Below are 15,790 nucleotides of genomic sequence, written 5' to 3' on the forward strand. Positions count from 1 at the left end.
AAAAAATAGAATTGATCAGATGTTGGCCTGTGTATTAATTAGCCGACTGATGGTGGCGGAGGAACTCTCCCATACATTTCCCCCATGAATTACTCAACCGTAGAACGCAGCAATGGGTGGGGTGATGTCCATCTGCTCCGAGAAAAAAAGTAATCCCTGCTGTGATCAGGAGCGCAGTCACTTTCCTCTTAGATTAGCACGTAGTTCGACTGGAGGTAGGGGCTGAGAGAGTTAGTATGCGAGAACAATTTGAATAGATGGAGTATTTTAAAAGGAAATTATATCAGCGCTTGCTGTTTTTTGCGTTTTTTCTTCCAATCTCAGGTAAGAAAGGTAATATTTTGTTTGAGTTTATGTAAAATTGAAATTATAGTGACTGGTTTAGTTGGGGGGGAATACCGAACTGGACATCGGATGTGTGACCATACTCATGCTCCTATACTAATAGGGTTTGCTATTTACACTGAAAAATAGTAAGTTAGTTGAAGTGTTCTGTACTAACGAATATTCAATATTGAAGTGTTTAGCCAATAGCCTATGTTGCGACTTCTATAGCTGAGTGGACGCACTGCCAGTGCCCGGAGTTTAGGGGGCAACGAAATGGCCACGATGACCACTGACTGCTTCGACTATTGCCCGATGTAGGCTATACATTTAGATAAGCACAGAACCTATACAAGTTTATGTTTGATTTTTGCTTTTGTCTCGAGTTACACGATAACCCGGGTTTCTGCATGAATTTGTATACGTGCAGCACAACACAGCAATCAGATACACGTGGATTGTACAATATTGCCAGCCCTGCTTTGAGATATTGATAAACGCGAAAACATATAGGTTAGCTATTCCCTACTCATGTTCGCTTCATTCAGTACATAAAAATGAATTATTATATCAATAGAAAAACTGGCTACTGATTTTCTTTCCATAAATAATCCACTTTGACAGTTAACATAGGCAATTAACAATTAATATAATGTTGTGTAAATTGCTGTTTGAAGTAGCTACTCTGAACATGGTGATCAGCTCAATGTTTAAAAAATATATATATAATCTACATTTAAATTGATTTCCAACAATTTAATTAGTGATTTTTTTATTCTAGTAGCCTACATCAAACCTTTTTGACAGCTTGTATTTTTCCCCTTAAGCAAATGTGTAGGCCAATTTGATTATCAAAGTGCATGTGGTATTTCAGAAATATATATAGTAGGCTATACTCTCCTATAATTTAAATAGGACATGCTTTCATCTATTCATTTACCTCATCTTAAGCGTTGGAGCATAGAGGGTCCTAGAGCTCAGATGGAACTTGGCCAGATCAAGTATAGTGTTTGTTTATTTGAGAATATAGAACGTGTTATGTGAAGTCTTATACTGCTGAACATGGCTCAAAACATGTGAATTCTGATAAACCAAAGGAAGGCTACAAGGTTTGCAGTCTAAAGTGTTAAATGAAATGGTAATAAGCTATTTGCATACAAAAGGCACGTAAAATGATTGTGTGAAGGTAGTGTGAATCCCATAGTTTCACAATAAATGAGGAATTGTTTAACATGAAACGATTAGTAGCCAACAGAGCCATTAACATTTCCATTAGGACATTAGACGTGTATAGCCATCACATTTGATTTGGAAAATTATAAAGGCTTTTGCTTCCTGTCTGGATTGTAACTTTTTTACAGCTGGGAGTCTTATCATTGAAAGGGGAGCTACTTATGAATTTCATGCTGGTGGTGCAATAAAACATTTGTGACTGAATGGAGCCATGGAATCAGTGACGTCACAGCTTTATGAGATGAGTAACAGGATTAAATTGGAGCAGAAAGAAATCAAATAGGAGTACTATACCTCAGTACAATGAGAGCTGCTGTTGGATGGGATCCAAGCCCCTCTCTGTAGGCACTATGATGTTAACATGCTTTCAAGTTTAGATCCTACCAATGCAATATGCCTATGGAAAACGTAGAATAGTTGTAAGCCCTTGCCTAGTATTGTCGCTAATTTCATCACATTGCTTCTTCTCCCACTCCAGCCAGGCACTGACTCTGTTCTCTTCTCTTCCCCACAGGTGTTTTATGTTTTAGTGAGTTATTTTTTATCAAGGAGCCCCACGATGTTACTGTCATGCGGAAGGATGCCGTTATATTGGACTGTCAAGCGCACGGAGAGTCGCCTATTGCCATCAGGTGGCTTAAAAATGGAGTAAAAGTTGCAGAGAACGACCGCGTCTACATTCTCTCCAACGGCTCCCTTTATATTTCGGAGGTGGAGAGTAGGAGAGGAGACAAATCAGATGAAGGGTTTTACCAGTGCCTCGCTCAGAACAAGTATGGAGCCATCCTGAGCCAGAAAGTCTGTCTTACAATCGCAAGTAAGTATCATACTGGAGTTGTGTATAGGCATCACATGGAATAATGGATAGTTTATGCAGGGCTTCCAACCTTTGGGCCACAGAAGATGGACCTCCTAATATGTCTCATTGTACATAATTGGTCATGTTTGTACCTGGTCATGGGAACATCCTAAACACAGTAGAAAAGTAGACAACATTGGATGTACATGGTACGTGTACATGGTGACTTAAGATAAGTAACATAAACCATCCACGTTCTCTTTCGAATCTCTTAGTTACTGTGTAGTTACATATAATTACAATTTAATGTAACTGCATGGGATCTGTGTGCCCTACACTGAGGATGTTATGTCATAGCAATAATAATAATAATATGCCATTTAGCAGACGCTTTTATCCAAAGCGACTTACAGTCATGTGTGCATACATTTTTATGTATGGGTGGTCCCGGGGATCGAACCCACTACCCTGGCGTTACAAGCGCCATGCTCTACCAATTGAGCTACAGAGGACCACAATGAAGTGATCCACATGACAGGACAACAGATACTATGCCCCTCGAAATAACATTTACTTGATGAACAGAGGAACTCCTGTGTTTTCATCTTGAAAGCATGGTAATGATATCCACTTTAGAGGTGAGCTTAGTACAAGCCCCGCACTATCAGCACAAGTTCTTAACTTCTTAGCAGGTATACAACTGGACAAAAGGTTTGATGTACACTCTTAGAAAAAAGGGTTCCAAAAAGGTTATTCGGCTGTCCCCATAGGAGAACCCTTTTTGGTTCCAGGTAGAACCCATTTTGGCTCCAGGTAGAACCCTTTTGGGTTCCATGTAGAACCCTCACTGGAAAGGGTTCTACATGGAACCCAAATGGGTTCTTCAAAGGGTTCTCCTATGGGCACCTTTTTTTCTAAGAGTGTAGAGCCACAATCTCTGTGTTGAAATGATAATTAAACAAAGTGAGAGATCTTACTTGTAGTTATCTGCTAAAATGTTTGAAGCTGACATAGTCATTGGGGAGTAGATAGAGACTTTACACTCTTAACAGGCATAAAATAGGCCTTTCCCACCTCTGAAATCAAGGGAAAAAGGGTATTTCTCTCATCACCAGCAGGGTGCTATCATTTTCTATGTAGTCTGGTGCGTCTAATCTCTCTTCTTTCTTCGCCAGTGTAATGCCCAATGTTGCGTTTTGGGCATTCCGGTTCTCTAATCCACCTAATAGCTGAGGAAGGGAAGGCATTGGATGCTTCAGTGGTGGCATTGGGGGGAGGGGGGTACGGCCTTCAAAGTTCGAGGCCTGAAGCCAAAAAGATACTCTGAGTGGAGGAGAATATGTCCATTGGTGTGTAAATGAGGGAGATGCAGGTTTGAAAGGTTAGGAGCTGTCCAGGATGCCGGTTACACCAGTGCTAAAGAGCAGATGACCCTTATTCACTGGACTGGGCTTTCATGTCGTTGCTCCATGATCACTGGGGAATTGTTCTTTTGGAATGTTTTTTTTTCTCCCAGTGGCACGTATATGAGCCTGCTGCCTATTCTTTTAAAGGGCCAGTGGAGCTGCTCTTTAGGGACCCTGTTCCCGGGTGACACCACCCCCCAGGCCATATTTTTTGCTGTGCTTCTTTTGCACAAAAGAATGTGTCTTTTTTTCGCTCCCTTGCATTCCCTTTCACAGGGAAACCTGAGGTTTTACGTGGCACTTAAGACAGAAAATGGCCCCTCCATGCACTCGTCCAAGAATATTGTGATTGTCTCTAATTCGAATTGTACATGGAAAAGTTAAGTCCTGATACATGTCAAATTGGGCAGGATTGTTGTGAAATGATTTAGTTGTGAAATTGTTCAAATTTACCACTGTGAGGTTCCTGAAGAGCCCACCGGTTGGAATACTATTCTTTAGGAGCACATCTCCTGTCTGATATGATCCTGACAATCCACTGACAAGTAGATGTTGAGAGACAACAATGTGTCTGTCCTGGTTCAGTTCCCTAAGCTGAATTCTACTGAAGACCTCTAAAACAAACAGACACCATTGATAACATTTTTGCTTTCCAGATAGGCCTAGATTTATATGTAAAAGATAAAAAGTTACAATTTTTTTTATTTTTGGGCCTTTACAAGCACTTTTGAAATTACTATCAGGGTAATCTCTTGTGGACAGATCTACGTAAACATAACCGATACCGTAGAATCTGTGGGGAAGGAATGGGAATCATTCCGGTTCCGCTCCTCGTTCTAGCATCTCTTGATCCCTTCTCTTAACATGTATGGACCCAAAACTTAATCGAGCAGCTGACCAATTACTTTAGTTCTGGGTTAACCGAGATTACTATCAAGACAATTGAGTGCAATACAACATCAATCTTTTTTTGTTTTGGAAGATGCCACACAGACTTGTAGATGCTATACCAATAAAATACAGAGTTAATGAGCCTAGATTTGCATGAGGTCCATGAAAACAGTGACTGCCTTAAAGCCACTAAAACTACTCTGACCCTCTCACATGCTATACAGCCAGTTTCAGCCCGGTATTACAGTGGCCTGTGTCCTTACTGTGATTTTTACAGGATGCTATGTTTGTAGTTTTATTAATTGAGAGGGTTTTCTGTTTTATATTATGAACTTAAGAGGTGATAAAGGCTGCCAGCGGAGTTTACAGGCTTGTTTTAAAGGGACACTTAGACCTGCTTGACGGTCTATCTGGAAGCTCATAAAATTTGCACGTACCTGAGAAATGCTCAGTGGTAGAAAACAAAGGTGGCAGCGGGGGTTGTCGAGAATCACACACACACACACACACACACACACACACACACACACACACACAAATGTGAATTTGCCGTTCCCTCATACCACAGCCTTTCCTTGACTGTCTAAATGGCCTAACTTTATTGCATGGCCAGCCAGTGAGGCAGAGGCTAGTGGTCTCCTCACTATGATTTTCTGCTCTGCTACTCTGAAGAATTCATGAAAAGCTTTTCACTCTGGCCTTCTTTGTCCGCCTTGCCCCAAACTGCCCCCTGACTAAAATGAGTTATTTGGGGGGCATTTGTATGTCCAGAGATCAATGGTTAGGACAGCTGGGCCTATTCACCGCTGGAAGGGTAATTATGAGAATGGCACTGCAGAGTTTGATTAAACTTTTTTAATTTAGATTTTGTTTTTGGAAATCAAAATCTAATTTGATTATCCTAACTTCAATTATGCTTTTTCAATCAACTCTTTTTAAAGTTGAGAAAGTGACTTTTTGTAAATGATATCACTTTCCGACATGGCCTATTTGTTTTAACATACAGTGTATCCTTAGGTCTTAAGATGCTTTTTATTTATGTTACTGTGCCCTAGGTGGGGTTTATGACGCCCCTGTTTGCATTGAAAAAACACTCCTCATTGAATGCTGTGAAAAGATTTCAGAGTGAGCGTTACTATGGCTCAGGGAGCTTTTCATGTGCATCCTTCACCAGGAAGATTGATAGTGCAACATGTGGGGACCTTTTGCACCTTCTGCCCAGAGGCTCTTCTCACCTCTGGCCTTAAAAGATATCCCTCATTATCAGTCATGCTGCCAAGTCCTTTCTGACTCTGGCCTTTAGAAAGACAGTGGCATTATTTAACAAAAAATAACAACAAATTGAGTTTATTGTTTTATGTTATAAATGTGGGAAGACCATCCCTAACACCATCTTAGGCTAGTTCTGTTTTAAGATCTGGTTTCTACAATTTGAAAATCCCTTTGTCCTCGGAGCAGATGCTCCCACTTTGAAGCCAGGACTTCCTTTTTTACCTGGTATTTTTCTGAACAAGTAAATGTTACAGTGTTGAGTCAGAGAGAATGATTTAAGTCGACCATTACAGGCAGGAAATGGAGGGTTTGAGAAACATTCAATGTCAGTTGCCCTGAGGGAAACGATGAGAGGGGATTGTGTCTTGATCAACGGCCATGTGACTTGGTAGCTAACCACATGAGTGCTGTCAATAGGCCTCCTCAAAATGATGGGGTTCTCCGTAGAGACATGGTCTCGTGTATGATCCCTCCAGGCCTCCTATACCATGTTTCCAGAGGTTCACAGGGTGTTATGCAATACACAAACATTGTAAAACCATATCCATGTCCTTGCCCATATCCTTATCCATCGGTTCCGATGCAAGGTCTTACCGTGAGAGTGCTGGGATGTTTTTAGTTGATTCGAAAATCAGCTCCCAGTTATGTTTTTTCGAGGTTACAAAACCAGTGGAGAGAATATATCTCGCTCATTGATGTCATAAGAGAGGATAGATAAGGATAGATAAATGTTTTTGCTGGTGACCAGCTTTACCTGTAATTTTACTGGTGACCAGCCTTCGCTGTGTTTTTGCTGGTGACCAGTCTTTGCTGTGTTTTGGACACACAGATCAGCTTGACCAGCTAAAACCAGCTTAGTCACCAATATACCAGCAACACCAGCATAAGCTGGTATGTGTCCAAAACACAGTGAAGACTGGTCACCAGTGTCCAAAACACAGCGAAGGCTGATCACCAGCAAAACCAGCTATACCATGCTGGCCAACCAGCATAACCAGCTAGACCATGCTGGCCAACCAGCATAACCAGCTAGACCATGCTGGTCAAACCAGCTTGACCAACATCTGACCAGCATAGACCAGCATGGACCAGCAAATATGCCATTTTTTTCCAACAGGGATTTGGGACCATTTTTGACTACCCCAATAAATGACAAGCATGTAGTGCAAAGACACTTTGCCTCTGGAGTAAGCATACAGAATACAGGTTTAAAAAAGCTGAGTACATGGTTGAAAAGATTCCTAATGCTGAACAGTTTACTAACTTCATATTGTGGTCCACAATAGAGCACCCAAATGACTATTCCACAGCATACTTTGTGACTCCAACAAAATGGTTGTTTGACCCCACCAGCTCTCTCCTTGTGTGACCACAACCCCAGTGTTTATGTTGGTTGCTAAGGAATGTATTAGACCTACAGAGGCTCTGCAGCATTAGGGTCACAATAAAGGAAAAGCAAACCTAAAGGCACAGTAATGGATTGACGTGAATGTTTGAAATAATTCTTTAAGAGGAATACGTCTCTGAGCATGGCTTATTTTTTCCCTCATCTGCATCTGTGGGAGATGAATGGTTTCCATGGTTTCCTTGGACCGAAGTTCCAGAGGTCCAAGGTTTCTTTAGATTGCCCAATAGATGTTAGGTACTGAGAGTACTCACAATTTAAATCCTCCCTGCAATAATGCTAGACATTCCTTCTCATTTATCAATTACTTCAACAGTCCCCTATCAGTGTCCACCCAATCTATGTCTAGCCAAAAAATTTGTTATGCTTTCAAGATTTACTCCATTGGCACCATCTCCTATTGGATTTTGAGCACAAAGCCTTATTTTGTGGTGACTTGTTTTCATTTTAGAGAAACAAAGCATGACACGATAATTAAGTAGAAGACTGTACTGATTTGAAAATGGACTGTTTAAAACCAGCACTCTGATGAAGAGATCAGACACAATGAAAGCACTGTCTCTGGTGGGTGAAGGGCTGATGTTGAATGATTGGAGAACTTTGACACCAGATAAGAGATGGGAGGAGGGGGCAAGTGTCCCTCTCCTAACCCCACGCCCCCACTGCCCAGGGGACTTCGAGGTCACAGTGCTCATGGGGTATGTGCTTTGTTTGGCCTGGGCCAATGACCACTGGGCCCTCCAGCAGCCTGCTGCCCGGCCCAGCCCAGCCCAACTCGCCCGGCCAATGATTGATTTGTGGGGCTTTTCAGCATTGCATTCTTCCCCTCAGTTGCCAGGCTGAGCATTCTTTTTCAGGAGCCCTTATTATTTATTAAAGGGGGAGAAGACAAACGTGGTGTTGGGTCATTGAACATTATGAAGGAGCTCATCACTCAAGAGTTTCTTGGGTTCTGTTCCATTGGAGGCATTCAATTTGAAACTCAAGAAATAGCCTCCTTTAAAGCAATACAAGGAAACAAAGCAAATGATCGATTTGACAACAAGCTCCTTTTGTTTCCACTCAGAGTTAAGGTTACGAGGGAGAGAGACTAGCCTGAGCTATTCTTGTTACATTGTGTTAAATACATAGAACTCATTCTGATGTGTGATGCATTCCAATGTACAGAAAAAGACCCAAGCACTACATGACTTAAAATAGAGACAGACCTGGGTGTTCCTCTTATCTTAATGGATAGTTTCTGGTATTTTCTGGGATCCTACTTTTGACCTTTCATAAAATGTGGGCAGCAACCCAAGGCAGTGACCATTTACATGAAACCTCAACAGTTTGATATTTATTGCTTGCTTCCTAAACTGTTTCCTCATTCCCAGCATTAGGCCATTCATGGTTCATTTGCATAAGAAGTCATGAAAGGAGCAGTCCTCCCCACCCACTTTCCCTCCCATGCTGAACCCTTCACTGCCCACTCTGTCCACAGCCCACGACACAGATCTGCTGTCCCTCATTTGAAATAATAGCATGAATCAATATCACTATACCAAACATTTGTCACATCATAGTAATTATCACTGAATGAAATGTTTCTGGAAATTGGTTGAAATGAAATGTTATGACTCTTGATGAGCCCTCTGACAGGTCTGATGACGTTGAACGCTTAAGTGGTTAAATGTTCTGTTGGGTTCAGTACGGAACTGTTCAGAACTGTCAGTATTAGGACCTTGATGTCGAAGCCAAGGATTTTTGTTGAAGTCATAAATAGATGTCTCCTTCTTACTCTCTCTTGCAATGCTATTCAAAGAAAGCATCCTTCAGTCCTACTGTTTAACACTTGCAGTAATGTTATTTGTCCTGTCACTTATGACTCATAAGGGTGGGAGTTTTAAATACTCCCCTATACTTTAATTGATAACTGTAGATCTCCTTGTGGACATACTGCCTGCTAGTGTTATGAGTAGGGTCAAGAGTGTTTCCTGACCACATGACCTGACCAGGACCAACTCCAGTCCCTACCCATTCATGCGTAGTGAAGCTGCAGGCCTGGCCCAGGTCATCTGCAGGATTAGGGCCAGTGTTTCCACTCAATTGCTCTGCAGATCGCCTTAGACAAAGCTGCCAGAGCAGATCCCTGACCAGCCACTCTGGATCTGGCCTCAGTGCTCATCCACCTTGTTCCAATCAGGAGCGAGGAGAACCCACACACGTAGCCAGGGCCTTGAAGTGGATAGAAAAGCTTCAGCGCTGTCTCCTGCTTGACCACTTACTGCGTTTGTCTACCACTGGGAACCAAGAGGCCTGGAGGAAATTAGTGCTGCAGAGCAGAGCGCAGCAGCAGCCATTGACCTGTTGACAGACGCCCTGGCTAAACTCTGAGCTCCTCTGCCCCTAAAAAACAAAACAAAAAAACATGGAATGTTTCTGAGTTACAGCTTAGAGAACAACAAAGTCAACCCCTGACCACAGAGGGATATATCTGAACGCACACATATACTGACTCTGCACACTATAAACATTTGCTTTACTATGAAGATATTAATAATAATATGCCATTTAGCAGACGCTTTTATCCAAAGCGACTTACAGTCATGTGTGCATACATTTTTACGTATGGGTGGTCCCGGGGATCGAACCCACTACCCTGGCGTTACAAGCGCCATGCTCTACCAATTGAGCTACAGAGGACCACCCATATGTATGTATATTCTTTGCTTTTTATTATTAGTGGATTATTAATGCTCATTGGGCATGCTCAGTGGCTGTGTTGAACATTTCCATAACAATACCTCTCCATACAGCACGTATAGAACACATTCTTTCCACCACATTTTGAGAATTGTTTTAACCAACATAGTAGTGAGGTAGAATTTGTGCCTGCAGTGTGATCGTTCAAGCTATAGTAATTAGAAGAGAGCATACAACTACTCTGAATATTGGATTCCCATATGTTAAAGAGCATGTCCTCAGGGTGGGGTGGGAAGGGGGGGTTTGGGTTGATAACCCTGCACTTTGGCAGGACGTTTAGCTGGAGTGACCAGGGGGAAGGGGGACAGAGCTGGCCCCTGAAGTTTCTAAGGGAACCTTTGTCCGGGCTTGACCCGTCCACTGACCTGATGTTTGCTGAGCTTTTGGCTTCAGCAGGCCCGTCTGCCACTGGAAGACAAAGAGATTGGCCAGCTGGGAGGCAGGGCACTGAATAATTCTATAGTTTAGTTCGGACATTGGTGAAAGTGTTTTCAGTGGTCACTCACTGATTTTTTTGTTGCTGTCAAACTTGTTTCTGTTTCTTAGGATAAGGGTGCAAAGTCTGCATGCCGCAAAACCTTAGACAAGGTTTTAAATGGTCATTACTAATAATGGAACGCCCTTCATTATGTTTTGTGTTAGAGATGTGATTTATTGTGAATCACCACTTTGTTCATGATCAATAGTAACAGATTTGTTTTTGCAACTCCGCACCAGCCCCAACATCTCCCATCTGCACAGTAACTAAATGAAGAAAAGCATTATGCAAAGCATTGTTCTACTGTGCCAGTATGGAATGGCAGTGGACAGGGTTGAAGAGAAAGAGGATGTTAGTGGGGGCATTTCGTATCTGTAGGAAGGCAGAGTCCCCTCCCAGTTTTAGGAGGCTCTGAGTAATTGATTGGCAGTTTGCAGAGAGCCAGCAGGGGAGCATTAGCGTTGCAGCAGTGCTGGGGTGGCCTTGCAGGGCTCTGCCTGGATGGGCGGTGTGCCAGCCAGGATTTGTGGAGGTTGGAGGTCAGAGGTGGGGTCACTGCAAGGGGCAGATGGCCAGATCCTCTTTTTGTGCTTCTTGGAGCAGGCATTCACCCCCTCATTAGAAACAAGCTGGGCAAAACAGCCGGGTAAACAATACATTATTCAACCGATCGATTCTGCTTTTACATTTTAAGCTAGGTGGGTTTGATAGTTATATATTCTCTATGTGGTTGAATGAAATCATTAAGTAACAGAAACAAATTGTGAAAGGGGGAGAATAGTCAAGTCACCTTTTCATTCATGGAGGCCTTGCTCAATAACTGGACACCCAAAGCTCCAGGGGGGAGGTGCATATGATGAGCATTTGCTGGCAATGCAGAGCATTTGATTCTTAATGTGTTTCAAAGGTCATCTGGAAGGTGACTGGAAGAGGTAAATGGGCAGACAGAGGTAGTTGAAGGTATAATCTAGTCCTTGTAGTGTGAGCCTCAGCTCATCTGCTTTAATATTTCATTTAGGAGCATTAGGTGCCGCCTCTGGCAACCATCATCACTCAAAGGAGACGGTCAATCGCGTATTTTGAGCAGCCACGGCAGTGACCACAGCTCGACAAGCCCTAGCAGAATTGATTTTAGACCGAGACTTAGTAGTTAATCAATAATCAATAAAGATCTCTCTGTTTGTCAATCCAGCATTTTTTGACTATTCAGAGAGACAGAGTATCTGGGAAGCTCATCCTCTCATGGCCCCAGGCCCCGGGCTACTGGGACGGATGCCTCCATGTTGCATTGCTGCTGTTGTGCAACACTTAGGAATGTGTTTGATGTTGATTAGAGGTTCCACATTTTGTTGCTCCGTGGGAGCGTGTTGCTGAGGGATGGGCCCCTGTATCCGTTCAATGACGCTCCCAATCCAATGCCTGCCTGCACTTCTCTCCACAGCAAATATTCCTCTGCAGAGGACTGCACTGGCCCTGATGCACAAGAGGCCTTACAGCTCACAACTCATTCAATTAAAAATGCCCAAAGCAAAGTGGCAAGGGGCTCAGTGAAAGGATAACTTTACACAAAGAAATGGGACTCTACAGCAACTGGTTGCACACAACCCATTAGAGAAGTTAGCCTTCCATTTGGAAGTCTAATACTAGAAGTAAAGTGCTCTGCAAATAAAAGTTCAAGGCAAAGTGGCGCAACTCTCTAAAACTGGTCAGGGTAGAGAATGTAGGTTATGGATCCCACATTAATTGGGTTCCTTTTGGCTTTGCCCATGAACGGTGCATGCCCTGCCCCTGGCCAGTGAAAAAAACGAGGAGGTCTTTACCTTGACATGTCAGAGGGTCAGCTGCGTTTAGGAGGGACAGAATTCCCCTTGCCGCCTTCCTAAAGACGACACAGAGTGGCTGTCAGAGTGCAGTGCGCTGATCAGGATTCACAGAGAGCCCAGTCTGGCAGTTAGGGCTTTCCCGCTGTTCAGCACCACAACACCTGGAAACCCAGGTTACGTCCAGCTATCCATCATGGCCGTTATAGAGGCCAGGACACAATCCAGTGTTTTTATGACGGGGTGGAGTTTACCTTTAGGCAAGGTTTCTCGAGAACAGTGCTTGAGATTTACGTTGCTTTTAAGTAGTACTCTGAGAAAGGTTTGCTAAGGATACAGCTAGAAGCACACCACCTGTGCTGTGTGCTGATTGTCAGTTAAATTTGTTGAGTGGTAATAGTTCATGTTCAATTATTCAGACAATGACTAAAGGTGCAAGATTGGGGTCCTCTCTGATGTCAGTGGCAACAGCTGTTCAATCAGAAACTATGAACCTTGCACCTAGTGAGGATTTGCCTCGCTTTAAATCTGAGCTCCTTGTAATCTTTGCACGGCTCCTCTTATGTTTTCTTCATCTGTTGGCTCTTCCCACTCTCTCTTCTCCCCTGGCAAGCCTGCTGTGTTTGATGTGCGTTCAGGGTTTTTTGTGTGCAGAATGTAGAGAAGAGGGGTCATTTCTGTGATAAAGTTAGTGGGGGAGCCTCCAAAGGGAAACACTGAGGAGAGCATCTCACTGTTACTCTGGGCTAGCGAGATACAGTGAGGGAAAAAAGTATTTGATCCCCTGCTGATTTTGTACGTTTGCCCACTGACAAAGAAATGATTAGTCTATAATATTAATGGTAGGTTTATTTGAACAGTGAGAGACAGAATAACAACAAAACAATCCAGAAAAATGCATGTAAAAAATGTTAGAAATTGATTTGCATTTTAATGAGGGAAATAAGTATTTGACCCCCTCTCAATCAGAAAGATTTCTGGCTCCCAGGTGTCTTTTATACAGGTAACAAGCTGAGATTAGGAGCACACCGTTAAAGGGAGTACTCCTAATCTCAGTTCGTTACCTGTATAAAAGACACCTGTCCACAGAAGCAATCAATCAATCAGATTCCAAACTCTCCACCATGGCCAAGACCAAAGAGCTCTCCAAGGATGTCAGGGACAAGATTGTAGACCTACACAAGACTGGAATGGGCTACAAGACCATCGCCAAGCAGCTTGGTGAGAAGGTGACAACAGTTGGTGCGATTATTCGCAAATGGAAGAAACACAAAAGAACTGTCAATCTCCCTCGGCCTGGGGCTCCATACAAGATCTCACCTCGTGCAGTTGCAATGATCATGAGAACGGTGAGGAATCAGCCCAGAACTACACGGGAGGATCTTGTCAATGATCTCAAGGCAGCTGGGTCCATAGTCACCACGATAACAATTGGTAACACACTACGCTGTGAAGGACTGAAATCCTGCAGCGGCCGCAAGGTCCCCCTGCTCAAGAAAGCACATATACAGGGCCATCTGAAGTTTGCCAATGAACATCTGAATGATTCAGACAACTTCACCGCATCAAAGGGACGATGGATGGGGCCATGTACCGTCAAATCTTGGGTGAGAACCTCCTTCCCTCAGCCAGGGCATTGAAAATGGGTCATGGATGGGTATTCCAGCATGACAATGACCCAAAACACACGATCAAGGCAACAAAGGAGTGGCTCAAGAAGAAGCACATTAAGGTCCTGGAGTGGCCTAGCCAGTCTCCAGACCTTAATCCCATAGAAAATCTGTGGAGGGAGCTGAAGGTTCGATTTGCCAAACGTCAGCCTCGAAACCTTAATGACTTGGAGAAGATCTGCAAAGAGGAGTGGGACAAAATCCCTCCTGAGATGTGTGCAAACCTGGTGGCCAACTACAAGAAACGTCGGACCTCTGTGATTGCCAACAAGGGTTTTGCCACCAAGTACTAAGTCATGTCTTGCAGAGGGGTCAAATACTTATTTCCCTCATTAAAATGCAAATCAATTAATAACATTTTTGACATGCGTTTTTCTGGATTTTTTTGTTGTTATTCTGTCCCTCACAGTTCAAATAAACCTACCATTAAAATTATAGACTGATCATTTCTTTGTCAGTGGGCAAACGTACAAAATCAGCAGGGGATCAAATACTTTTTTCCCTCACTGTAACTGAGCCGAGGGGGGGGGGGGAGTTGGATAGAGAGAGAGAGAGCCCTTAAATTGAAATTTAATTGAGAGAGAGAGCCCAGGAGAGATACTCTGATGCCCCTCTCCCCTCCCCTCAGACTGCCTCTTCATCTGTGAGTGCTGATGGCTCCTCGCCCCTACAGCACAAACAGCATTGGATGTGTGCAGAGAGGTCAAAGAGCACTGCAGTCTGTTTGTTTACCCATTTCTTAAGTGGTGTGCATTGCATTCTGAAAACATGCAGCTGTTTTTAATCTGAAAACACATGTCACGTGTATCTTTGAATTATGTGATTCCTTTTTCTCTGAGTAATAAATGAGTGAAGAGGGTTTTGTGGTACTTGTTTTGGGTATTTCTGATGTAGTCTTCTTTATATAGTCATTCACTGATGTAGCCTAGTCCGTTGGTTGCACTGGGTCCCAGCTGTGCCAGGAGTGGTTTGATTTGTTTATGATAATTAAGTTGATGTTATCCAGCCCTGGGGCTTTTTGGTAAAGATTTTATTTTTCTCAGTCCTTCCAAAAATTTGATTTAAATTGAGGTCTGTATCAAGAGCAGCAGCACCATCATTTATTGTAAAGTAACTGTCCAGTGTTTCCAGATTTCTATGAAATATGACGTATTATTAATTACAATATGAGTTAAATAGTTTTCCTTTCAAAAAATGGTGATTAAGTGTGTTAAAAAGCAGCTTTTCTGTGTTGGAATGGTGTGGGCGTGGGACACACTCTTTTCACGCCACTTCGATACAAAATGATTTTCGTAGCAGGTTTGGAGAGCATTTTTGCAAACCCTAACCTTAACCCTTTTCCTAACCTTAACCTCAGTCTCCTTATCTGCTACGTTAATTATCCTAATCTGCTGCGTAAATGCTCCTAAACTGCTATGAAAAAGTCACTTCGGTATCGAAGTGGCATGAAAAGAGTGTTTCCCGTGTGGGCGTACCCCAACAACAGAGTAGACTGCTGATTGGCCATCTCATCATTACATTTACATTTACGTCATTTAGCAGACGCTCTTATCCAGAGCGACTTACAAATAGGTACATTCACCTTATAGCCAGTGGGATCACCACTTGACAATGTTTTATTTATTTATTTATTTATTTATTTATTTTTTTTTGGGGTTGGGGTTTGGGTTGGGGTAAGGGGGGGGTAGAAGGATTACTTTATCCTATCCCAGGTATTCCTTAAAGAGGTGGGGTTTCAAATGTCTCCGGA

At 42.9% G+C, this 15,790-nt stretch overlaps 1 protein-coding gene across 1 annotated transcript in view; it reads left to right on the forward strand.

The window, feature by feature from the left end:
* Nucleotides 1–257: 257 nt before the first annotated feature.
* LOC311128558 (protogenin A-like) overlaps nucleotides 258–15,790 on the forward strand; it is a gene marked incomplete at both ends in the record, with an annotated part of 39,898 nt that continues 24,365 nt past the window's right edge. Inside the window, 2 exons of the mRNA XM_084160745.1 lie at nucleotides 258–324; nucleotides 2,072–2,374. Of these exons, the coding sequence (XP_084016871.1) occupies nucleotides 258–324; nucleotides 2,072–2,374 (370 nt within the window). The remainder of the gene's footprint in view (nucleotides 325–2,071; nucleotides 2,375–15,790) is intronic.

The sequence above is a fragment of the Coregonus lavaretus genome (assembly GCF_964263955.1).
Source record: "Coregonus lavaretus genome assembly, chromosome: 4".
In the NCBI taxonomy this organism is placed as follows: Eukaryota; Metazoa; Chordata; class Actinopteri; order Salmoniformes; family Salmonidae; genus Coregonus; species Coregonus lavaretus.